This window comes from Manacus candei, unplaced genomic scaffold (assembly GCF_025592945.1).
Source record: "Manacus candei isolate 608988 ecotype Guabito, Panama unplaced genomic scaffold, ASM2559294v1 h1tg000015l, whole genome shotgun sequence".
NCBI lineage: Eukaryota > Metazoa > Chordata > Aves > Passeriformes > Pipridae > Manacus > Manacus candei.
Genome location: NW_026138063.1, coordinates 5,989,129 through 6,017,004, shown reverse-complemented (window position 1 = coordinate 6,017,004; position 27,876 = coordinate 5,989,129). Strand labels below are relative to the sequence as shown.

The 27,876-nt window shown below is 38.3% G+C and overlaps 1 protein-coding gene across 10 annotated transcripts in view; it reads right to left on the bottom strand.

Annotated features, from left to right (window-relative positions):
• Positions 1-27,876, bottom strand: part of NAALADL2 (N-acetylated alpha-linked acidic dipeptidase like 2) — a 466,113-nt gene that overhangs the window by 311,795 nt on the left and 126,442 nt on the right. Inside the window, exon 1 of one of the 10 annotated variants that reach the window (XM_051781721.1) lies at positions 20,050-20,629. The exons of the other annotated variants lie outside the window; for them this stretch is intronic. Within the exon in view, the coding sequence (XP_051637681.1) occupies positions 20,050-20,092 (43 nt within the window). The 5' untranslated portion in view covers positions 20,093-20,629. Of the gene's footprint in view, positions 1-20,049; positions 20,630-27,876 lie in introns of those variants that run through there. 10 annotated transcript variants of the gene reach the window in all.

Genomic DNA, 27,876 nt, shown 5'->3' with positions numbered 1-27,876 from the left:
TTCATAAAAACAATTCATCGCTTTTTAATTTTTACATATTTATGAGAACTCATTTGAAATGAAAATTATTTTCTTATTGACACTTTCTTCCATCTTGACAAAAAAGGAACAGTTTTGAACACTAAAGCCTAATGACTTCAATATGTTTTGCAGATATTAATCATACTTGGAATGCCACAGAAATGAAGAGACATTTATCCAAATCCAAAATACAGCAATCAAGTAATTAAGACACCTAATCCAAAGCCAATAAACAGTATTCCAAGCACCAAATGCGGTGATGTAGTTATAACTGTTTTAGCACCTTTGCCTATTAAGAATATTTGAACAACAAAATAAAAATTAATGGCAACCCCAGCTGTTAACACAAACAGAAACAGTACTTTCATTTGAAAAGGAAGCAGATGTATTTTCTTAGATTCAGAATGCACATTGTATTTCCTGTATTACCCACAGCACCTTTATTTACAGCAAGCAACTTTCTTTACTGTATATGCAATGGTAGACATGAGAATGTTTAATGAAGAATTAGAACAAAACTGAAAATTACTTAATGTCAAAAACCACTTCAACAAATAGAGGGAAAAACTGCCCTTTGTCTTGCAAAATAAACATGAAGTTGTGACATAAAAATTCAGAGAGACTCTCCATCTTCACAACACATGGAAAGACAGGAAAGGCACAGGAGCACCCTGAGAAGGTAAATTACTTGCATTCATATTAACATTCATCTAAATATATCCAGCATGATTTCTTGATGTGTAGGGTATATCTTTTCTGCTCTCCATTACACGGATGTGACAAGAAGAGATGCAGGCTGGGAATGTAGCTCTATCAAAGGCAAGCTAACCCTCAACCTTTTTTTCTGGGAAAAGAGTTGGAAAAGAAAGAGGGAAGGAGGAGAGGAGGCATTGATAGCCATTTGTAATGTAAAACTAGTTCTTTTCTGAATACTTTGAAGAAGACAATAGGTAATTTCTCATCAGCTCCATTAATGGAAAGAGCCAGTCCAGTCTGCTATAAAGACTTTAAACCATCACTGGTGCTTGTTACCATTCCCTTCCAGCACCAGATTCTGCAACTGTATTTCGTAATAATGTAGTGGACAGAGCCTGGTAATCACAACAATTCAGAAGCACCAGTCAAAACCTGTCTCCCTTGCTAACAGGTGGCAGAGCCCAGTAATCTGCAGGCCCCTGTCATGTTTTCACACTGGCAGTACACTCAGGGTGGTTTCAAACCCATCAGGCTCCCCCAGCAGTGTTGCTGTCAGGTTGCTGAGGAACCAGCCACAATGCCAGAGGTCCCTGCACTCCTCTAACTACACATTTCTTCTTCTCCACCCACTGTGTGTATCACAGATAGCTGATTCTGCTTTATCCTAAATAACTACTTATTTGTTACATACTATGTACACCTGATTCTGCCCTAATTGGAAACAAAGCTCAGGATTGCTTCCCACTATGTTAGCATGTTGGTTTTTAAACAGACTTGGCAAAGATATTAAGTAAGGGTTCTGAAACATGCTATTATACAAACCTAAGTGGACAAAGTTTTCAAAATGAAGCATGTGATAAAACTTCATTGAATGTTTGGTAAAATACTGACTTTTCCACACCCAAAATTTTTGAAGCTTCCATAACTATTATGGAGTCAGAAAAAACCCCCTGATATCAGCAAAAGCAAACAATTTTTATTTATTCTAATATCTTCAAATAAGTGGATATATTATCAGTTGAGTCTGGAATCTTAATCTCTGATCAATGCCTTTCAAAATTTTTCTACAAAAGAAATAGTTTAATGCAAAATAATAAAACAAGTGTTTTTTCAGGGGATTCTTAGACAAAAAGTTATTACTAGGATTGTCAGGAGAATATATCTTTATTTTCAGAGTGATTGTGCATGTTTCCCTTTGCTTTGAGAAAAAGAGGATCATTAACATTTAAATTGAAGTAAATGAGACCAATTTCTACGTTGAAGGGCCTGCAAAGCAGGAAACATGATCCAGCATCCAGCAAACTGGCAAATCAAGTCTGTTATCAGCAGCTCTTGAATAAAACTCTGTGTAATGTTGTGTACCCAGCTCACAAAGCATTTCTCAAGAGAGGAACAGCCCACAATGACCTTTAAACGGTCAAGTAGATGTTAGAGTGGGAACAGTCTTGAGATGCTGGAGTCTGTGGCAACTTTACATTTACAACATGAAAGTCTGAGGCTTCATAGATGGCTGCACTGTTAAAGTACCAGGGACGGTTCACTCCTCACAGCACGGTTACAGATCCTGTAATAATCGTGAACCTGACGGAAAACACAACTCAAGGGGAAAAATTGGAGAAGGGTGAAAAAAGGGTTTTCATTTTCACAGACTTGCCTGGTTTCAATGCAGAGAAAAACGTGCAACATCCTGGGAGACGGAGGACTATGGGATTCCACACGGACCTGTCGGAGCAGGGTGTCAGGGCCCTGGTGCACTGATGAATCACTAACGTGACAACAGATCACTGACAATCCCGTTAGGATCCAGGTATGGCACTTTAAGCTCAGGTTTAGAAAACAATCCTTTCAATCACGTACCTGTCCTTCCCACAGACATGTGCCACTTGGCTGCAACTCAATGTGGCTTCACCACTTTAATATATGGTGTCACATTAACTCTGAGCTGTAACTGCAGGTTGAGTCTCTGTGGAATAATCTCTTCCACAAGCACTTAAAAAAGTGTCTTGGGTAAGATTAGCTTTCTGTCTCTTAGAAGGAAAAGAGAACAAAACTATTTTGCCCTGGCAAAAAACTGTGAAACACTGATTTTTTTTTTTTGTTAGTTTTGCTCTTAGGATCTTCCCATTTCTAATCTGCACTTTTATTACTGTATCAAAACATGCAAGATAAAAGTTGTATGCCAACTGCAGTCAGATTCATAATGACTAACACTTCAGAGCCCTAATGAGTGTTTAATGCATTCCTAAAGCAGGCAGTGTACAATAATCATTTCTATAATCAGGTTGTGAAGCTTCTGGCTCTTCTTTGACCAAGTCCCCTCTCTCTTCCCTCCCTCTATCACAACACATAGACTAGCTGGCTCAAAAGTTAGGAAAGAAAGGACACAACAACATTTCTATCACACAGATGTAAAAAACATATTTAACACTTTAAACAGTGTTGTGGATCTGCTACTAAAAATGCCAAAACTATAGCTGAAGAGTAAGACTGCAATATGCTTTCACATTTTTTACACCTTGATATTGCCAACAGCAAGATTAAACTATATGAAATAACGACAAGTTAAGGCTTTATGATTTGTGGAATATGTGCAACAATGGAAACACCAAAGGAGTTATTTTTCATCTTATGCTGCCATTGGCTAATACTCAGTTAAGAGGGTATAACCAGATGGGTGAAATCACTCACATTTCTTTCTTCACTGGTGGTGTGAGAGGCAAAGACCTGCACAGGTCTGGATGGGGACAGAGTGAAGCATTCAAGGCCAGGCTGGTCAGGGCTTGGAACACCCTGGTCTAGTGGAAGCAGTAGCAGCTCTTTGTATTTCTTCCTTGTAGTACTAAACAACTTGGAAACTTCAGACTGTTCCAAGTATTTACAGTTTAGCATGTTTTGCAGCTATAAGAGCCCAACTGGATAGCAAATGCCAGGCAATCATGAAGAGACAATGGTTACCATAATTTTAAATAGGAAACAAAGAATTATGAGTAAGATTTTGTTCTCTTTTTTCCACATTCATTCAGCTTTTCATCCTTTATTGGAAATGCATACAGAGGGTGGGAATCCTTACTCTGGAAAACCCATTTTATTGTCATTTCTTTCATAACTTTAATTTTTTTTTCCAAGACTAATTATTGTTTTAAAGTTGAGGTTAATTACTGTATTGGACGAAGACTGAATCATCCCTCTAATTTCTGTGCAGTCTCTGGGCTTCTATAAAAAAAAAAATTAAATAATTTTAACACACCTTATTTTATTTTTTAATGGATGAATCTTCATTAATCATAGAATAATAGAATTGTAAAATGGTTTGGGTTGGAAGGGACTTAAGGATCAACCAGTTCCAACCTACTGCCATGGACAGGGACACCTCCCACTAGACCAGGTCTTTGGCAACATAAGCACAGCAAGGAAGCTGAGAATATAGCATTTCACCATTGATATTCTGTCCAATATGTAACACCAAAAAAATGTAATATTTCTGTAAGTAGGATGTCCTTACTGGACATGGAAGGAAGAGTCCAATTTACCATTTGGGTTTTGGTTGTGTGGTTTTTTTCAGAACTAGCTGAAATCTTCTATGTTGCACTTAACCATGCAGAGTAATTCAACTCAACTCATAACCTTCTGTTAATGCAGAGAATGTAACCAACAACAGGCATTTCTGTAAACACTTACTACCAAAATAAACATATTTCTGCTGCTTGCTGGTAGACAGCAGAACAAGAGCAGCATACTAAGCCAGGCAGAAAGCAGGTGGTTTGCTGGATAAGCACAATGCCCCACACCAGATCTGGGTTACTCCAACTTCTTCTTGAAGATTTTGAGATGCCAGTCACTGTGTTTCTGACAAGAGATGAAATTCCCACTGGACTGAGCCCGTCATTTCCAGTGAATTTCAATACCCTGTCAGCAGTCACAGCACTACACCAAAACTCCTGGTGATCTATTAGCAGTTTATTCTTGCTGATTAAATTCAAGGCAGCCAGACAGCAATGCAAATTAGTAAGGAGGAAGAAATCATTAGAAATTTGATTCATTATGGGAAAGAAGAAAATAATTTCAAATAGGACCATTAAAGTAGTTAAAACCACATTTTCACTATGTTTTAATTTCATTTAATTATAAAAAACCAACAAACTGTCAAGAAATATTGAGTTTTGATTGGAGAATAGGAAACATTCATAATGGATGAAGTCAACATCGGCAGGAGGTTTTTACAAAGACTGACCTGATTAAGAAAAAAACTGCATTCTTATTCATGTGGAAGTTAATATCTGCCTTTAATGATTTAAGACTAAAAGCTAATGGGAACAAACCTGAGTATATAAAATACAATAATTATACAATTATATTGATTCATAAAATGACTAATATGATAATGTTTGTGTTTAATAACATGATATGGGATACACTGTCACAATGGCCTTAGTAAATCAACCATTCACAACTCAAAATTATTTCTCTTTGATTCCTTCTCCCTCACCACCTAACAGCTCTGCAGAGCCCCAGCATCACTGACTGCAGCTGAAAACATCAGTTACTCTTGCATGAAATTGAACTTTATGAAGAATAGGAAGTTACTGATGATCTTCAAATTCTGAAGCATAATAGAAATGTTTATCTTTATATTTGGCATAATTTAAACATTTATACACTAGTAATTTAAAATGGCTGAAATGTCTCACGGTTACAGAGTTTACAAATGATAACTGAACAATCCAGGAACATTTAAAATTCTGCTTTTTCAAATGGCCTATCTCAGCATTCTGCTCCTATTCTATTCCATGAAATATAGGATTTTAATTTTCTCCCATTACAGTAAGCAATCAGGCCTCTATCAGTTTTCCATCTTCACAACAGATGTGCATATTCAAAGACCTAAACGTTAACTTCCCAAAACAAATACTGAAATAAAACCGAGACAAAACGAACAATATAGTCAATTACAACTTTTAGTCCATAAATGCCATAAAAAAAAGAAACCAAGAAAAAATGCTTGCTATAAACAGTCTGTCAAACAGAAGCATGCTAATAGAATAAACATGCATTTTTATTTTCATATACAATCAACTGTAACCTGCCTATTTCAAATGAATGTTTCAGACCTAAATTTCATATTTAATAAATTTATTTTAGGATTGAAACACTCCATTGATTATTCCTTTCTTTGTTTCCCTGGAAAGCCAGACATGGGTCATTGGGTAGACTCCCTCTTCCAATTCTGAATGAGAAATATACACAAGATAAAGTGAATTAAATTAAATGCAGACAGTTTTTCTTCAGTCTTCAAGAGGAAGAATTCAAATAGATTATAATTGGTAGGACAAAGTGGTTAAATAGATTTAGCAAAAACACAGGTATGTTTATGCTTATAATGCCTATAATCTGTTGAAGTATGTGACTGCAAGTCAGAAAAAGTTTTAAAACTTGGGTTTGGTTCAAACCCTCATTCCTGAACATTTGCTTATCAGCTAAGAATTTTCATAAAGAAAAACAAGATGTCCATCACAAAATTTTAGTGGGCTATTTCACATCTGGTCAAAAATAATTTAAAGATACCAGCTGTATCTCATCGCCTCCACTTAGGACCTGTCTGCACTCAGAGTCTGTGTGTATGAAATGCCTGAACACAGCCAAAGGCCAGATTCCCACAGCCAAACAAAGAAAACAACACAAAAACCACTTTTTAGAAGCCTGAGCTTTGAAAATTGAGATTTGATTTGGACCAAACTCAATTACTCAGCCTTTGCTGGAGCTTTGCTGCCAACTAAGGTTGCTGCATTTTTAAAACTCTGACAAATATCTGTATACATGAGCCTGCTTCATCAGCAATTTTGTTGCTTTTCCTGGGATGCTTAACTCTGCTGAAAGAAGCCCCGTTCCAAGACTTCAGCACACAGAAGACTCCAATTCACTTCCCAAGGCAGTTGATTTACAAAGGACTGGTACAAAATTAAACAATAAATTAAATTAAATCTGAGTACAAGTTCGCGATTGGGTTTAAACAAACATCTGTTTCTGAGACAACAGAAAACCCATTTTATTTTACTTTTTTAAAAAAATCTCTTTCGAAATATGAAGGCGATTTTTCTCTCCTGCATCTTTTAGCTTTGCCATAATTGCAATAAAAGTTTCGATCCAGTTCAAATGGCTGCAGCTGACACCAAACTAGGAAAAAAACAAAAAGGAACTATCCAAGTTTCTTAAACCCAACAGCTGACAAACAGAAAAAAGCCAGGTTTTATTGGACCTTATCCTCATTTACTGGGAGCACAGCAGGAATCGTACATGCAGCAGAACTGGGACACAGACCTTAAATCCTGTAAAACGTTCCCTTTTGGTCTGCATTCAAGACAAAGTAATAGACAGAAATAAAACTACAATGGATTCTCTTTTTACATAAATAAAAGAAACCAGGGAACACAATACCCTGAGGTACATCTAGTCAATAAGACTCCTTTTGGTCTTAGAATCAATTTGATTTTTCTCTTCCTTTTGGGTAGACCTAAAGAAGAAAGCCCACTTCTTCCACCTTCTCACTCTGTTCAAGAAAGGTTTCTTGAGCAAGGTAAATGACTGGAGAAATAACATAATTATTGCCTGTGAATGTATCACTATCTTCCCAGGTTAGGAGTACAACCATGTATTGAAAAGGCAAGAAACCTAATCCCTAAGCTTTTTAAAGCTGAATTCAGTAGTAAGCTGTGTGTAAACAATGGTGAACTTTAACCACTGCTCTACTATGTGTAACCACAGAACATGTGCAACAAGGTGTTGTACAACCTTCCCTGGCTGATTATACTCATTTGACTCTCTCATGATCCCTGGGAAGGGCCCAGGGTGGGCAGACAACGTGTTTTGCTGCTACTGATTTATGAAAAACAGCTGAAGACAAAACAAGATCACTGTATTGCACGTGCATGCACACATGCCCACCCACCACAAAGCCTCCAAGTGCAATGGATTTCAGGTCACAGATCAGTTAAGTCCTGTGCTTGCACAAGCATCCAACTTTAGGACATGATTTACGGATGTGTAACCTGCAATCCCTGATCTTCAACTGAAGAGTGCAATGGTAAGCGAAAGACTGGTTTATGAACCCTGGAGATGTCCCTAAATGATGTGAAGAGCCACCTTCAGCAGAGCCAGATGTCAGCACCTGCTGCTTTTTAACTCTAAGACATCCGTGCCAACACTGGAGAATACAGTTTACCCTTAAAAGTACAAAATGCAATTATATCAGAATAAACAAAACATTATGCTGCGTTTCTAAGCCAAATTTCAGCTTTCGCAATTAAGAAAAACTATATTTGGGATAAAATTTGACGAATGTAAATTTAGGGGGCTAGATGTTTTCCCCAAGATGTTTGAAATCTTAAAATCCTTAGCACTTCCATAGTCAACCAAATATCAAATCATTGTGCTAGATAAATTTCTATTTTCAATTTAAAAACAAATGAACAAACAACAAGCAAACAATCCCTAAGACCTCCAAATACTTGAGATTTCACTTATGTAGGAAATAGATATTTACACTATAAAATAAAGCAGAATAAGAAACAACACAAGTAATACACGGGGAACCTTTTGCTTCCAGATCACCTCTGGAGAGTGCTTAGAGATATTTAGTCTGACACTGAGCTTTAAAGCACAAGATAAAAGGAAAACTGTTCACTAAACTGCTCTACACAGGGCACTGAAGTAACTAATCCCTCATTCACCCAGAAACCTGTCCTGAGTCTGCTACATGACACAGGATGGAGGTAAAATAAATAATTACATAAAGACTTACATTCCAACCTGTTTCATAACCCTGTTATTAGTACAGAGCCTACAGCATTTTGGGTGTATGACCAATTGGGTGTTGGAAAAGTCTGTCTTGAAACAAGAAACACCCCTGGGAAGGTGGAAAGTTACTCCCTGATTTTAGGTTGCCATCAGTGCAAAGGAAGGTGGCTGGTGCTTGCCAGGCTTCCCAACCAACCATGACTGCAGCAGAAGTGTTTTCTGAACAAATTAGCACATCACTTTGGTTCCTCCTTCTTTCCCAACCTTTCAGTTCCCATCCTTCATTGTAAGAATTTTACTCATCCTCTTGATTTTTAGCCCAGCACCTGCAAACTCACAGTTTACGAGAGTTTCCTTTTATTTATTTTTTTATTATTATTTCCTTTGGGATTTTTCCATTTCATTTGACCGCTCTCTCCTACTGTTAGAAGTGAGCCAATTAAAACCACAAAGGTACTTGCCAGTAGTCTTTGCCACTATTGCATTTACCTTCACTAAGACAAAGGCACTTGAGAATTATTGACAGAGTTTAACCCAGCGATGCCTGCAGAGCTCAGGTAGCGCCTCCCAGAGAGTCAAAGGTAAAACGTGAAGCAAGTCATTTGCACAAATCAAGACAGGAGGCAACTCAAGCCCTCAGAGAAAACCTGGTATTCAACCAAAAACTGAGAGAAGTCCTTCTCTGTCTTAATCCATCTGTGGCTTTGAGTCTTCAGAGCACAACACAGCACTGAGGTCTAATGGGTGCAAGCTGCCGCTTTCTTCTCTCTCCTCCTACCAAAAAGAGCCTCTCCCTGCATGTAAGCATCCAAAAATTCACTGGCAGTCATCTATTGTTAGAGCAGACACCATGCTGTAGCAAACACAAGTCCCCTCCAAACCAAAAGCCAATTAATTGCATGTCTTACATAACCCATCTGTTAAAAAGAAGCAAACAAACAAAAAAGCAAAGTTAATTGCTTTTTAATATAAAATCTTTACACTTTTTGCAGATGATTAGGTTATTTCACAGTTTATTATAAAATATTTTCTGTTATCATTAACTGAAAGTTAATAGTTTTCTGGTGTGGTGGCTGGAGTGTAGTAACTGCAGTGAGACACCAACATGAATTTTAAGTTGCTGTGTACAGCAGCAGTAAAAATTTGACCTGCCAGCCAGAAACAATAAACAAAAAAATCCGAGTATATAAAAATTAGAGCTTACATTTTTCAAGGTATTGAGCTTCCCTTTGTCACCAAAATAAATGGCACAACACATAAATGGCAGAACTTTTCTGGAGTACAAGGCCTAAATTAAATGGCTAAAGAGTAACTGCAGGTCTGGGTTCACAAGTTGTTGGAAGCTTTTAGAGAGAGAACTGGGTGTTTCAATGGATTTTTTTCCCCTGTGAAAACTGCATACATTTCACACATTTAACTTTTTTCAGAAAACGAAAGCAGACAAAAAAATATTATTCAAGTAGTGCCAGGGCTCTTCAGAGAAGACAAAATTGGTGGTGGTGCAGTGTTTTAGAGAGGCCTCTGCAATCAGATAGAGATGCCACCTTGGTCCTGCTCCGTAAAGTGAATGCAGATGCAAGCTTTGATTTAGATATTTAATCTGACATAAAAACATTTAAGTCAGAACTTGCTACAGAAAGTCATCAGAAACCTCACCAGTTCTGTCTGTCCTTGAGACAGCCACAGCTGTCCACCTTACCGAGGTCCCTCCCAAAAAACACTTGACACTCACACAACACATTTTGTCTCTGTGTGTTCTTAATAGGCTTCCGTTTACCTGCTGGAGTGCAACCTGTCAGCTTGGCCACTTCAAATGCCTGCAAGCTTTAATGATATTTTTTTCTACCCCTTTTGTTCAAAGCCAGGCTGAGTAAAGCCAGCCAGAAGGGTTCAAGCATCAATACCCCACTGGCAAATACTCCTACAAGGGAGCAATTCCCTGCCGAAGAGTTGGCAACAGCTACAACGAGCTGCCCCTCTGAAATCATCTTTGCCCTACTTTGCTTAGCTTACTTCTTCAATAAGAGGTCAGAGTGTTGATGTCATGTGAACAAAGTTTGACAAACTTCAGATGCCGTGTGGTATCACGTGCCTCACCACAGGGTGCGCATAGATAAAAGGAGGAGAGTCTTAAAAATACCAAACAGGAAGGGACAGAGGTGCTTCTACCCCTTGCTGAAAATGGGAGAAAAGTACAGTATTTCTCAAGGGTGTTCTGGGAGTCTCCTTTGCAGAGTAGCCTCTCCCCATCCTACAGCTTTGCAAACATCCTTCCTTTTAATACTGATGCACCAACATAGTGCTTGGCACAAGATTTGGTTCACTGTATCTGCATTCAAGCAAATAAAGATCACTCATTTGTCTCATCCTCAGGGCCACACAAACCACCTCCCTGCTCTACACATTTGCAGAGAAAGCAAGTGCTTTTGGTCCCACAGGCACCTACTAAGGACTCAGTCTCAGTTATCTTTGTCATCACAGTGAGTTGCCCTCGATTGTCCTTCCAAGGGACAGTTCTTTGGAGCTCTATATCCCATTTCTCTCTATGTAGCTCCAGTTCGCCTGGATAGGGAAGACCATCTTCATTTACCTCAAAAGGAGAGTGCCAAGCAGTGCCTCCTCAAAGACCATTTTGGATGTGGGAAAAGAAAGGGAGCTTTATCCGACTCTGCCTACAAGGACAGCCATCCCCAAGTTTTACCAAGAGAATAGCCTGTATTTCTGTGCACCCAAAATGACTGTTTTTGGGGATCACCTCAGTTTTCACCTACAGTCAAACCTCATGAACCATAATCAGACATGACATGAAACAACACGTTTGGCTCTGGGCTTTATGATGATTAGAAAGGTGGTCTGCATTTCCAATGCTGCCCTCATTACATGCTGCTCTGAAATTCAAACTTGTTAAAAAGTTTTTTCTTCTACCTTGTGACATCTGAGTAAGAGCTCACCGTGCTGAGGAATCGCTGATTTCCTAGCAGATAAGAATTTCAAAGTTACTATTTTAAGCCAGACTTAAATTTCTTACACTAACAACCATTGTCTAACAGCTCTAGTTTAAGGGGAAAAAATACAGAAATGAGGTTCCAGCCTTTGTCTCATCTGGCCCTTGAAATTATAATTTTTCCACAACAGAGGAGTTAATTGAATTCTGATTTTAAATGTACCTCTAAGACAAGAAACACACTGTACACATTATAGCATCCCATGGTGAGAAAGGGTCTTTGATAGAATTAGAATTTGTTTTCTTGCATCTCAAATGCAAATTTCTCTGGAGATAGCTAAAAGAATCTGGTAAGAAACAAAAAACTCTTCAGCAATAAAATATTTTTAGTACATAAACAAACCAAAATATTCTCATTTGCATATGGTACATCTTCATCTCCTGTGACATTTTTTATTTTTATCCTATATGACAATGCTACTGACAAACTAAGTAACCAAAAAAAGCAGGCGACATTTCTGATGCCAGATGCTGAAGATCAATAGTTATCTCCCAAAGTTTATGGCATAATTAAAATTTGTAACAGGAATAATTTTCTCTTCAACCCCTCAGGCTAAGCCTAGAATTATTGACTAAGTCTAAGTTATGTAGTATAGCATTTGTTATTATGTTTATGGATAATATACAGGATTTTATGGGTTTTACATGTAATGTGGTAAGTGTAGAAACAGTAAGTTGAAAAAATTCTCCATATCAGCAAAGCAACAGTTATAAACATTTTGTTGTTTAGGTGTGCAGAGGACATGGGTTTATCTCATTATCTGCTAGTTAAGCTATGTTACAATGGGAGATGGCCAGAATGCCCATGAACTAACAGAGAACTGAATTTACAGTCCCTTGGAGCTTGCAGTGCCTTTGCTGCAGGGAGCCAGCATCCCAGGGAGGGTGTGTCAGGTACAGAGTCTCCAATGCTTCCAGGAGCTTGGAGGGATGGGTTATCTGAAATTTAATTTACTGGCATATTGGGAATGGTTTTATATTTATAACCCAAATAGTCCATCTACACTGCCTTTCACCCAAGGCACACTGAGCAAACACGGGGAGAGCACGGTCGATCAAGGACAATTCTCTGTAAGGAGAGAAACAACAATCCTGCTGCACAACCATCGCCACTTGGGTTTACTGCAACTCTCAGACTTTCAGGTCAACTACACTCAGTTTAGAAGTGAAAAGTTGTATACTTGTTTCCTGTCATCCCTAAAAACTCATCCCTGGGCAGTGGAAGTGTAACTGGATTATTTCTTGCTCATGTTCCAATCAATGCTAATACACAAACCAAATTAAACCCTCTTGATACCAGTGCAGCCCCACTACTTTCACTGCATTTTCACAAATAAAATAAAAGTAGAAAGTTGGTAAACATTTCTGCTGACAAAGCACAAGAACAAACACAGTCTGACTCAGCCCCTCTTTGCAACGCTAGCAGGAATAAAATGTGGTAAACTTAATTGTGTTATGAAGGCACAGAAAATCTGAGCTTACACAGACAGCAGAAATGCCACTTTTATACAAGCACTATTTGAAGAAAAAGATGAATGTATATACAAATTGACAAAGCCAGCTGTTATGAAACTGTGCCATTACTACAGATTCACAGTAACATTCAGGCTAAAAACCTCAGCTCCACTTTCTATAACTGTTTCTACAGGGATGGATTTAGATAACTTTAGCCTATGCTTTTTATTCTCTTGAATGCTAAGAAGAGCTTCAGGATATGACCAAAATATAACCAGAAACACAAAACTAGAAAAAGGCAGAAGCAGCTGCAGCAACACTCTGTGAGAGTTGACCCTTTGTACTAGGCAGGCCCAGAGGTACCCTGTGGCTCTGCACCAGCTGAAACATGACAGTGGACTCTAAAAAAACCCCAAAAAATTAAAAATTTGAGTGAAAAGCCCCAGCACTACTACCCAGAGAATGCACATCTTTCTTGACGGGGAAGAAGACGACAAATCTCCTTGAAGCTCACCATTGGTTTCCAGTGGTTTCTAGCTACTTGTCTGATGTAAACAAAGTCAATCTTTCTTGCTCTGGTTGCTGACTAAATGCAAAATAAACAGTTTTGCAGTTATTGTTCCCAATTCTATATATTCCACAACCATGAGACTGCTAAAAGTTGTCACAACTACAATATAGACATTAAATACAGCTGAACTCCTCACAGAGTTCTGGTGTTTTTTTCTCTGAAATAATGAGAGCTAGAAAATACCACAACAGAATGAAATCACAGTATTTCTGTCAAACACGTGCTTCTTTAGCAAACTAGGCAGGATTTTGTTCTGTAAAGGTTGCACAGCCTTCTGTGTAATTCAAAATTTATCTTGGGATATGAAGATCTGAAGTAATTAAAGATAATTAGATTTGTTTGCTTCTTCCAAGCCCCTATACCTGGACATATTTTCAAGTACAATTACTGCTGTATAAGTCAAGTGAGCACCAATAAAATCTTTTGGAAAATTATGCTTCCAGAAGAACATCTGAGATGTGACTGAACATACTCAATGCTATCTAACTTAAGTCTCATATCCTTAATAAACAAGGCTAAATTTGCCAAAATCCCCAAGTTTTTTTTACATATGCTAAATTTTAACTTCTTTTAATTTTCTTGACTATAGACACATGCAATAACTACTGAAACCTGTATGATAAAAGCAACATCACTAAGAGAGCACAAGTCTTGCCACCATGCACTTTACCTCTTTCAAGATGTGTAAATGATGTGATATAAAATGGTTTTTGTGTCTGTCATGGTCCTTCTAAGGGCCTTCACAGTGTGTTTCTCATAAATAGCTAAGGAAGGGTAAACTCAAGTAGTCCACTTTCTTCTCAAAACAGCCTGCTTGGCCTTACAATTAGAAATAAGTGAGATGGAAAATTACTCGTGTTCACCAAAATTTCCTTCTGCTATTATAGAGTTGCTTCAGACACTTCAGGATATAGAATACATAACAAAACATATATTATGACAATCTGGAAAGGCACAGAGTCACCCTGAGCCACTAGGAATGGCAGGAGAACTAAAAAAACCAAGTCTTCAGACTTGGAACAAATCTACAATGACCTGTTTCTAATTTTTCAAAATTCACTACATAAACTACACAGGGGAGCTTCACTGCACAGGTATTGTGCCAGTAATTGTTTTATTTTGCCTAGATGTCCTAAGTAATTGATGGCTTAAAATCTAACAATGGCAATGGTATAGAAAAAGCAACCCTAAAGCAAAAAATACCTATGTAAGATCACTGAAAAGTAATAATTCTTCCTCTAAAGCCTACTTTATCCTACAGTTTCATCATTATCTAAAGATACCATATTTACAATGTCACATTACTATATTACAGCCAGGCAATGTCCATCAATCTAATGGAATATTATGAATATCATAACTATGAAGGGACTAATTAAGAGACCAGGCCTGGGGGGGAAAATAAAACCCAAATCAACCAAACAAACTACCTAACAAGAAAACCATCTGAAGAAAAAAATTCTAAATACCTGGATCAGAATGATATTGTAACAAAACCAACTCTGCTTGTCTTTATAATACACATCTCAACAAGTCACTGCAAGACAGAATGCAATTTAGGATACTGTTCCAGGATTGTCCCACCTCATCAGTGGTGGTGATCAGTGGAGATGATGTTTTTCAAGAAAAGGAAAAAGACAAATAAAATAAACCCCCTCACCATCGCCAGGACTATGGAATGAAATCCCACTATAGAGATGGAAAAATTTCCAGCCACTTCCAGAAAACTTCCAGGACTTGAAGGAAGAGGAAAAAGAGATCTCGTCAGAACCTGCTGTGAATGCAGAGCATTCTTCAGTTTATGAACTAGTTCATATCTGCAGAGGTTTACATAAAACTTGGTTTCCTTTTTTTGAACTGCTCAGTCCACATTGACATTCCCTCCACGCCAACCTCTGCTCTTTACTTTTCCCCCAGTAAGTGACTTACTTTCAGAAAAAGAGGTACAGGAGCAGCCAAAATAAACACAACCCTTACCACACACGCTGAGGAATGATGTACTGGGGGAAAAACCAACAACTTCCCTTGGATCCCTTCCCTAAGTGGCAAACACTGAATCCGACAGACCTACTGCTGACAAGAGCTTATTTCTATATTTGGTAGAATTTCAAAGCTTAAAGTAGCTTTATGATCAAGAATATGACAAAAAGTTTTCAGACTTTACAAACATCATCCTTTTACTGTACATCTACTACATTTTCAATTTCAATTCTATTTATTGCAGCAAGATGTTGCTATCTTGTTTCATTTTCAGGCACACATATTAGGATGCAATCATCTGCAACATACCTTTAAGAACTGGAAAGGATTATAACAGCAAAACAACAATAATATGAAGCAGATTGGGAGCTGAAAGTCTTGGGGTTGATATCCAGTTTTGCAGTCAATTCTCACCATTGGAGACAGATTCAGTCTTATCATGTTTCAATTTATTCAGTTTTCTCAGTTTCAATATACTTATATTAGTGAGGATATTTCTGTAGAACTGAAATCCCAAATCCTGATTCACGAGCACATAGAAACTGGGAAATGAAAGCTAAAAAAACCCTGGCATTCCTGTGATAAAAGAGTTAAAATCACCCAGAAAATGTTAGAATGACTTCAGCTGAAGTCAAAAGAGTGCTCTGTGCTATTCCAGCTGCTGATGGCTCTGCGGGACTATTTAAATCTTGTATTTTTCACAGTACCACGATAGTGATCAGAACATACTTCTCCAGCTCTCCAGATTCACCACTTTGAAATGAAAGTCAAAAATCTACAGGAGGCAGCAATAAAATGAATTATTTTAAATTACCCATTGTTACTGTACCTGGTTGGGGAATAGAGCCAAGCTGTGCAAGAAACGCTGTCACAGGAAACCCTCGCTATTATCATTCAAAAAGAGACAAAAAGGGACCCAAAGATGTTCTGTGAAAAACTGTCCAGAGAGCAAAGAGCCCCTCGACTCGCAGGACCAGGGTCAGGGAACGCCACAGGGGCAGGAAGCACTTTTACAATGGACCTTCAGAATTACCACTTTTTGTCACAGAACCCCACAGTTAATAACTGCAGCTGATTACAGCATTCATTAGCATTATTCAGAGCCCTGCTCAAAAACACAAACCTGAAAGAAAACTTCGTATCACAAGCGAGCTGGGCAGGGCTGGTGGCCAAAAAGCCCTTTATCAAGAAAAGGAAGTTTGACACTAAAATTTGCTTTCTGGGACATTCCCTTCTTAATTCTCACTGCCCCATGCAAGCATGCATTGTTCTTTATGTAGGCTCTTGATATTTTCCTATCACCTTTCTCAGTAAAAAACAGTAGTTGCTTCTTTTAGACCTGGTCTGTAAATATTTCATGAGACTACATATATATTGATCTAAAAATCAACATCAGAACACAAGAACAAACCCTAAGGAACACACACTTCCAAGATGATCCAAAGCCCAGATTAATTACAGACGGAATCTGAACTTGCTGGAAACTATTTTAAGAAATAATACAGTTATTTACATTAAATATATATATAATGAAACCAGTTATAAAAATCCTTAAAATATGCTAATAAACATGAGGAACCTCTGAAAAAAAACAAGTTTTTCAGGATGGTATATTAATAATGCTCAAATGACTCTGCTTATTCTTGCTCCCTTACTTGTGCCTCTCGAAAACCAAAGGAACAAGCTGCTTTAACTTGAACTTGTCACTTTACCTCTCTCCTCTGTGGGCCAGAGAGGCAAGCATGGATTGCACAGACTTAGCAAGTGAGCAAAGCTACTATGATCATCTAGCAACACAATACAGTGTAAAATCAATTACAACTCATGAACAATATCATAAAATTAAAATTTACAGTGATTGCATCTTGTGAGGCTTATATTGTCACATTCTCCAGTAAACAGTACTTCATTCATGGGAAGACTGAAAACAACTCCTGTGAAGGAACGGATCTTGTTTCTAAAGGCAAAAACCCCAACAATGACAAAACAAACAAACAACAACAACAAAAACCACCTCCATAAAAACACAAGATATTCTCAGTTAGTTTCACTGCGTTTTTGAAGGGCTCTCAGTGTGCTCGCCTTAACGAGGAATCAATTTATGGCTGGCAGTCAAAGCCCTATTGTTCAGAGCTTTGCTCTTTTCAGTTGTCACACCCAGGCTGCGGCCCCGCAGAAACCGAGCTCTGAAACATTTCCAGAAGTGGCAAAATAAACAACGGAAAGGAACCAAGAGTTAATTTATTCTCCGAGTTTACTGTACTTGGTGCAAAACAAAACTGCTGTGACGGCAGAGTGACCTTATATTTACTGACTGACCAGATGGCGAGAATTACTGACTTATGTAAGCCCCGAGCCTCCTTCCCCATCTGACGTGAAATCAAATAAAGGGCTCTGCCAGTCTTTAGTGGCTCAGACCTAATCATCACAACACCATTATGCTGCGCCCTTAGAAGAAAATGCTGCAGGGAAAGGCAAGGAGTGAACAGGACTGAAAACCCTAGATCCTCAAAAAGGGTTTTTTTCACAACAGAACTGAAGCCATGGGTGTAGCACAGCAAGTAGGTTTGTGCACCTGCTGCCCTGGCTGTATCTCTTCTGCTAATGAATAAGTGAAGCCAGCCTCCAGGGCTGTCAATCTGGCACCTTTAGTAATTCATACAAGCTCAAAGTTCTCTAAAAATAAATAACATGAAAAGAAATGCAAGTTGTCTCACTAGCAGTGGTTCTGATGGGTATCTTGAGTAATGTTAATTTTTCCATCATTCTTTGCTTAAAAAATACCAGTTGATTCACCAGTTATTTGGGACAATTTCAAAAGCAAGCACACATGGAAATAACCCAGTACATCAGACTGATGGCAACTAAAAAACATTACACTGAAGGTGTATGTATGTGTTTGCATGTATGTACACACAGAACATTTTTATTTAAAAAACAGTGTTCCTGTGCAGCTCTAATTCTTGTCCCATGCAAATCAAAAGGAAGTCCATTTGATTAAGTTCACTTACACTCATGGAGAAAAGGCACGACTTAAGCCAGAATCACAATCATAGTTCCCAAAAGACCTGTATAAAATACAATGTGCTTGAATATATTTCCCATCGGCTTCATTCATATGATTATATCAGCAGCAGTGAAATAGATCCTCACTTACAGCATTGAAGCTAAGACCTGAATTAGACTGGATAACTTTCTGAACAGCAAACCCTGTAACCTCAATCAAGTCCTGAATGAAGAAAGAGAGAAAGAAACAATGCCAATTCTTTCATTACCATGCCTGAAATGGTGTTTAGACCTGTACACTACTGAATATTCCTGTTGCTTTTTTCAATATTAAAATCTAGATCAAAACTGAACTTGCCACTGTATGTTTTCTGGATAGTATCTACATAATTATTAACAGAGAGCAAAAAAAAAGAAGTGGAATAGAAGTTCTTTGGAAATAAAACCTGCCCTGGCATTAAGGAAGTTATTCCCAATTAATATAGGTCTGAGATACACATTTGAACCTGAGTATAACGTGTTTGCCTGAATATAAAGAATAACTGCAAGGGGACAATAGTAACACGGCTTGTGATAGACCAGAAAGTTACTATTCCAGCTCTTGGAAAACCATTTGCAAATTGTACAATAGTTTGAGGATTCCTGCAAAACACAAAATAAGGGATAAAGCATGAGAAAAAGGCCAGGAAGAAACTGGCAAAGTCAAGCAAAGGAAAAGCATGGGTTGAATGTCAGGGGAAAAACTCACTGAATGATAAAGTAAAATAATGGAATAATTCCTTGGGAAGATAATCTTTTCTAGGATGTTAAAACAGCCTGTTGAAAGAAAAAAAGGACTACTGGGAAAACGTTCATTCTCAAAGAAAAAAAATTGACTCTAATGTTGCAAAAGAAGGACTAAACAAGATTTATAATGTGTTATGTTCAGGCTTCTACTGAAAATTTAAAATACCTAGGACAGAATTCTCTGTTCTTATAGTTAGTCACACAAGTGCCTGTAAGGGCTACTTTGCATGCATGTGTTGATGTTACCTTAGCACAGCCCATAGAAGGAAAAAAAACCATAAAAGCAACAACCTGGAATAAGCCAAGAATGCTAAATGGAATGAAAATCCTTCATCTTCATGCATCTGCCATGCCCTGCTCACATGCAACAGGTGTGAAATTTGAGCAAAACAGTTGTGCAGAGCACTTCCTACCCAAAAAGACATTTGCAGGAGATTAAACTAAGTTACAGAACAGAAACCTCAACATCCACAGATCACCTTGAAGTTTAAAGCAACCTTTGTTGACAATAGAGTGCCAAAGGCTTCCAGACCTTCCCTTACCCTTCAAAATTCATGCCGTGGTTGTTTTGGTTTTTTTTTTAACAAGATATTGCAGAGATGAGTGATGTGGATTTCCTCCTTTCCCCAAACACATGCAAAAACACGTCCCCTCTTGTGGACATGCAGCACCGGCTGCCACAGCCAACAGCGCAACGAGCTCATACACGCAGAGACAAACGATGCCCCAAACCTCTTACCTTGCTGGGCTGGACCCGGTGCACTAGGCTCATTCTCTCCCATTTCCAGAAACTTATAAACTTCCCTGAAAGAAGCCGAGCTGTTTTCGCAAGTGGACTTGGTTTCTGTGCAAGTTTTGACCTCCTGACTTTCAGCTGTAGCGCGGTAACTGTATACCTGACTTTCTTCTGTGAATAATTAGTATCCTGCTTCCTGAGCTACCTGGGCTTGCCTGACCTGTTTCTCTATAAACTGACATCATATCCTTTGATCTCCTTTGATTAACATGTGCTTCGGGCAAGGCTGCTTTGTCTCCTCTTGGACTCTCCTGCTCCTTCACTCCCCACCCTTTCCTTTCACTTTCACACAGACAGGGAGATAAAGCCTATCTCTGTTTTGTGGCAGGTGTTTTGGACAAAATGCCAAAGCCCCACAGAAAGTTTGCAACTGCTTTTTAAGAACCTCTGAATTTGCATTTCGTAGGAAAACTAAATGATAACTATCAAGCCAGTCTCTGGGATGGGAACTTCACAGTTCTCCACAAAGATCGCTGCCCATGCGGTGCCCCTTGGCAAAATCTTTGCAAAGTACCCAAAATCTAAAAACCCAACCCACCCTTCCCCTGCCTTTCCCAAGGATTACCCTCAAGGTAAATGCTTTACTTGAACAGCACCAATTTCGAAATTGTTTTGACTGCATTACAAAAAGGGCTTCTAAACAAAACAAAAGTTTGTTTTGCTTCTCTTACCCTCCCTCTCCAGCACAAGGAGATTATCTTATCCAGCCACACTCCCAGTTGAGTTCCAAGAAAATATTTGCTCTTTTCTGCCACGTAAATCAAATAACAGGTGTCTGATACATTTGTGATCAATTTGTTGAATAAGTACACCTGTCTCTCTGCCTTCAAAGTTAGTTTTATTTTAACATTTACATTTGCAACTGCCAGTGACAAAAATCAAAGAGAAGACACAGCACTATTTTAAAGGAACAAACAACTGCAACTTAAAAGAGGTAATTAGCTCTCACCAGGTTAATCTCCATCTGGATTACACTCAAAAGGGTCTAATCAATAGTGTTAGAAATTGTTTTAATCCAGAAGCAATGAAGTCTATTTTTAAAACTCAACGGTATTGTTTTCTTCTTCCTTCCCCCCCCCCCCCCCCCACTTTTTTAAGTACAGAAACAGAAACAGAGGACAAAAACATGGAAAGTAAGTTTTTCAAGATAATTCAGGCTAGGTAAAGTGTACCTTTAAAATAAAATTTCTGAAATGAACTATGCCACTTCAAACAAAAGTTTCATTTAGTAATAAGAATATCCCCCCCAGACAGCAGCACTCCTCACATAGGAAGAAGTATGCAGAAATACTTATGTCCTGAGTTTTGCTATAGAAGGTAAATCAGTCATACCCCAAGTCTGAACCATCTGAACAGTGAATTTCAAGAAAACTTCTCACTTGATTCACGGAAATGAAGGGGTTTACAAAATGATCATGCTTTATTCTTGCCTGATTGTTGAATTATTCGGGTTAAATTGACTGTTCCACAGTCAGAAAAGGCTCTTAACCAAGAAAGAAAGTAGAAAAATGAACTAAGGTTTGAAATTAGGCCTTTTATTATTTTATTCCTCTTAGTTTAGCTAAACTGCTGCTACATTTTCCCCCATAATCCTCAATCTCAGCTCATGAGCCAAAATTTGCAGTCAGTGATTCCTACAATTCACCAGATCCATCCATCCTGGATTACCAATTTACTGTCAATGAACTGGAGCTGCCCTTGGCCAGCTCAGAGCCAGTGCAAGAGGAGAGACTCCAGCAGACACCTGGGGAATCTCCTCAGCTGCTTCTGCGACTTCCAGTTCCGACGCTGAACATCATCTTGAATTAATTTACTGAGTTTTCACTTGAAAGTACCAGTGAAATATTTGACTGAGACATTCGTTTAGTGGGTGGAGGTCCTTTTCAGCTCAGTTCTAATGCAGCTTCCCCTACTTAAGGACAGAGACTAAAAGAAGTTATTTTTGTGTGCAGAGAAATGCATAAATAAGAACTTTGCTGGCTTTGTGATTACTTCAAGAGTGACAAACCAAAGCTCTCTTTCCTGAAAGCATCCAGTTAATGGGACAAGCATACAAGAGCAGATATTAAACCTTAATTAAAGGGTCTGACTATATCTATTCCTGCTTTTCAACCAGGTCCCTAATAAGAAAAGAGACCTGTGTGATCTTCCTGAAGCTCAAAGCTGATTAAATGCAGCTCAGACTGGAGAAGGAAAAATATTTGGCCACTGATCTTTCCTTATCTCAGCTCTCAAAGCCACAACAGGAATTGGACCATTCACTACTAATTTGATTTGGGAACAACATTTAGGTTGCCCTATCCCACCTGGGGACAGTGGAAGAGCATATACAGAAGCTCTTCCTTAACCATCAAACCTGGGGAAGTCAAAGATTTAGTGCTGAGTTTCTATATTCAAACTGACTTGAGTTACTCTATTTTTAAAATACATGATTAAGAAAAAAAAGTTTATTTATCAATGAAGTTTTGCAGCACAAATCAAAATATATTTGATAATTACCTGATGAGAAAGAAACAAACACAAGCTAACCATCTCTTGAAAGAGAAATCCTTAAATGTCCTACATTATTTTAGTTATAAAAATGCATGGGAGAAATCATAATGGTTAATTTTTACCCTTAAAACTGTATTCTCTGAGATGCCCAACTCAGCCCTGCCCCTTCCCTCCAAAAAGAGAGCTAATTCCAAAGAAGACAGAAGTCTAAGGCAACGAAAATAACTGTTCTCCTTAGCTACTGAGAACCAGCACTTTCCTTCAGGAGTAAGAGTCTGATTTTAGGCTTTTAGCACCTACAGAAGAATTTTGTAGTTTAAGTTCTAGCATTTTCTCACATCACCTTCTGTTAACTCTTAAATATTTTTAACAATTCAAGAGATGAGAGTGATAGTACCGAAAATACTCCCTCCTTTGAAATGAAGCCTACAAGTGGAAATAGCACAAAAAGGACAAGAACTCAAGATTTTTCACACTCCCTCTTTCAACAATGACTGATGGTGAGAAATGGCTTTCTTGCTTTTATGTTCTCCTAAAACTGTTTGTTGTGCTCAGTTGTGTGCAATGATTTAAATTGAGTGCTTTCCAAAGGAGGAATCCTTAATCATCCATTAACTCTCTCCAGAAGGACCCAAGTGTGAAAATGCAGAGGCTTTGTTCTGCTCGCAGAAAAAATGAAGAAAGTGATTCTGTATATTCACTGCACAGCAAATACAACATTTCTTGAGTGGAAAGAGTGCATTTGACAGTCAATGAACAGAAACATAATTCGATGATCACAGTGATCAGGGCTAAAAAAGGGAAGTTAATTATTATGCTGTGCATGAAGTCATGCCAAACAAATCATTGCCTCATACTGCTGACATCATGGATGTCATCATCAGCCTGAGCTCCATGTCATTGGAAACAGAGCACTCTCCACCAATAGTGGTAAGACTTGGCAGAGAATATGAATTTTGCCACAAGTTTCCAACGGTAGCTCTGGAAAGCCAGAGAGAGGCCCTCACAACTGAGGACCTTCAGCAAAACACCTAGAAGTGCTGGCCAAATTGCTTTCATGCCTCTCATTTCTACTAAAAAATACAGTTATTTTATAGAGCTAATGCAAACAAAGTAATGTCACTGTGGCTGTCAGGCTGTCATTCTTTACTGGTAATATGTTTCAAACTCCCAGACATTACTCTACATATTATACAAAGGGAGCAGAACTACATATTTTGGCGTTTGCTTCTTTTTTTCTTTTTCCTAAAGAATATAATTCCAACGTTTCAAAAATGTGAATAAGGAGGTATACTTACTACATGTGAAATTGCACAGATAATGTAAATCATATCTAGAACTGAAATGTAAGAACTGGGAATATGCAGACTTCTTTTACACAACTGCAAGGATGACTCTGTGATCCAGGCTCTGTGAACACTTACTCATGGTTAACCAAGAGTTTTAAAGTGTATCAGAGGAAAAAGCCAGCCCATAAACTTTCTTGTAGTGACTGCCTGTCTGGCATACAGGCTGACAGTTTTCACAAGAAAACAATAACAAATATTCCACCTTCAACAATGGCAGGAATGTTGGGAGAAAAGGGACAGTGCCAGTCTTGTCTGCCTTACTGAACCAGACAGGTACAGATTCTGATGTTCATATTTTTATATTGTTGGTGCTCAAGTTTTCTTGTTGTTAGTGGTGGTTATTTGTTTGTTTTTTAAGAGCAACACAGAAATTTTATTTCTCCCATGGAAAATGGTACAGCAGAAGGCACAGCCTTATTTGGTTACCCTCCAAATTACAAGCAGTTGTTCAGCCTACAACCTCAGTTAAAACAGGAGAGGGGAAGGAAAAATATTTTCTTCCACAATTAAAATGGATTAAATACAAAAGCAAGGATAACCAGTCCCAAAACCACAATTAAATAGGTTTTCAGTGTCTGTGCAAATGATGCACTAAAAAAACCAGCGACTGAGTGCCAGCAATAGAGACCTTGCACAGACAGTGCTGAGCAGTCAGCAAAGCCCTAGAAGACTTTACTCCATCATGGATGAGATATTCATCCCACATTCCTCTGGCTCATCTGAGTTTTATTTCCAAGTCTTTTTGTGCTAAACAGTTTTTCACCAGTTACAAGGATGTTGTGGTATAAAACTTCATACAGATGCAAACATCACCCCTTGGGAGCTTAGTGGGAAACAAAGTGTGTTCATTCCCATTTATTTCTAAGCAGTCATCACAGCTCACTACTGAAGAGACCAGAAAAGGCTCCAAAACACCACTCTGACCTGCAACTTATGGATATGGACTGAACAGAACTAAGATTTAGGTCTTCCAGACCCAACAGAAAGTATTTTTCCCCTTGGTCAATTTGTTGGAGGATGACTGCACAGAGGAGCAAAACTATTTTTTTCCAAAAGCACATCCAGCCTAATGACTGACATGTAGTTCAAGCTCTCCCTAATCCCTTGCTGAGTGAGAAAATCACATGCCAAGGGAATTTATTAGTATGCAGAAGAAAGCAGGATTTATTAATTGTTGTTGTTTTGTTAATAACACATACGTTATTTTCACAATACCTGGTTTATGGGTAATTGTTCTGTCTCTCTGAGACCTATCTGTCCAACATGATTGACAAATATAACACAATTTGTGACCTGTTTTACCTTTATGACCATAAGAAAACTCAACATCTCTCCTTCACTTTGAAAGTCCTGATTTAGGAGGCTGAAACAAGACCACTTTGACAGCTTGCCCCACAGAGGTATTTTTCCCTCCACAGAAAACAGGTGCTTTGTCAAAATGTCATTTCTGAAGTTCCTCTAAATACCATTTTCTAATCAGTTGCTGCTCCTCAGCTTTCACTCCCAGAGATTTAGCAACCAAACCTCAAAAACAAAGTTAGCAAGCAAAATCAGCAATGGCCTCCTGATTCGCTTCCAGTGTTTTTAGACTTTCTATTTAATGAAAAGATAGACAAGTCTGTAGAAAATAAGTAACAACTCAAGCTGACTTCAGCAGCTGAAGAATGAGTGCAGAAACCAAAGCTACAGACATATTGCTATGAAATTGTTTTGTAGAAGGTAGAAAAAAGAATTAGTTTCCCTTTTTTTCCTTCTAATTTGGTCTTTTGGGTATTAAACTAAATTCTATTATGCAAACAAGTAAAAAGGTGTGATGCATAGAAGATGATACTTTATAATCTGGGCCTGGCAAAGCAGTGTATAGAGAACCTAGTAACAAGAGTAATCGTTTCATTGCCTTTTGACCTGTTTGACTATTTATAAAAGCAGTGGAATTCAATGAGTGCTTTTTAAAGATGCTGTTTGTTTGACTGAAAAATCTCTGCATGATTTATTTCTACCACCCCTACTTTTGATGAATCTTGTAGTTATAATTGAAAGCAAAGGAAAAACTGCATGACAATAGTAAGCAGATTAAAAAAAGGAGAGTGAAAGAGTGAGGGAATGAAAAATGTTTGTCGGCAAGAGAGTTAATGCTATACATGCTAACTAAGACTAAACTCCATCTTGCACAACTAAGAAGCTAATCTTACTATTCTAAGGCCACATAAGGAAGCACAGAGCCAAAAAATCTGATACAGGAAATTTAAAACTGATCAGCTTTAAAAAAAAAGTCACCATTTTATCCTTACTCTTCTCTTTTAGAGAAACCACCAAACACCAAAATGGGTAACCTCCTGTCTGGATTTTGGCAAGATGAACACATCTCTAGATACATCTAGCACAGCTGGGAAGGGTTGTGGTTTAAGTAGGTCAGCATGCATTCCAGGCACATATGTAAGCTTTCATAACACATTTACTGTATAAAATATAGTGATTTTATGGAGATGGATTTTCAAGCCACTGAAGACTTGAATGCTGAAGTATCTTCTACCCCAGCAAATATAGAATAGCCAGGAAGAATCTTATGTGTGAATCTTCAATCATTAAAGACTGTAACAACAGAAGAGCTGTAAAATATATATATGTATATATAAAGATATATATGTATGTATATGTTAGAGAGAAGCAATAACTGTGCTAACAAATTACCTCACTTTGTGGGACTGCCACATACAGCAAGACAATTATTTCATGCAGTGCCATGAGTTGCAATCCATACATCCCATCAAATGCTACGAGCTGGCAAATAACTCCCTCCTGAATCAAGCAAAGCAACAAAACTGCTTTGTCACATCATCAACCAGGCTGAACAGAGGGTCTCTGCATAGGAAGCCTGACGAATGCTTTATGACAAATACATACACACCTATGGACAAATGAGGGGGCATATTGACAAGAAAAGCCTATAACTTGATATTCCTACACCCATTAGTTACTTTTATAGCCAGTAAACTTGCTGCCTCCTTGTGCCAGGTGTAGTTGTCTTCTGAAGCCACGATAAACCATTCAGTTCACTAATCCCACAGTTTCACAGCAGAAAGGTACCCACTATTTCCTATCACATCTCAGTTTTCCGCTAGTTACAAAACGTTAATCAGCTCAGGAAGGAGCACAGCACATGGGAACAAGACAGCTTTCTTTGCTGCTGACAGGCTGTGAGGTGAGCTCAGCCCCTCTGACCCCGTGGTGCCCACGTACACAGCAAGCCCCAAGCTCAGCACACCCACAATTTGCCATCCCCTCCTCTCCAGTGAGACCCCTTCACATCACATCTGCTTACAACCCTCTGCAGATAAAGCACATCTCATTAGTCTGTAGTAAAGCACATTTCATTAGTTTTTACCGACAACTCTGCAAAATCAGGTGGGTGGATGATGCATCACTGGGACTGCACAAACCGAGGCCAAGGTTCTGGCCCCTCACAATCTTCTCTGACAGCAGGGCACAACCATCACATCTGAGTTGTGCTTCACACTGAATAAGTTCTTCTTTTTTTCCAAACTAGTTGTTAGTTCAATTATTTACTGTAAGTGACTCCCTACATAAAAGCTTTTTAGCATGGAATAACACTCTTCATTGTTGTTTCCATCTCTGAATCAGCTATGCAGCACTCCTAAAAAACAGAAGGAGCTCTATTTTTCCAGAGAGAGTAAAGGCAGCAAAATCTTATTCTTCCCAACTGAGAAGAAAAAAAAAGGAAAAAAAGACAAATTATTTTTAGATTAGCACTGTTTTACATTTCTCCCCAACTCTGCAATAAAGTTTTATTTTTCCCAATTACAGTTACAGTGGTGTACTCCTGCAAAACACAGCTGTTGGCTTGGTATTCACTTGTATGCAGTTATTGCACTGCTTAATATATTTTCACTTTTTTTTTAAATACAGT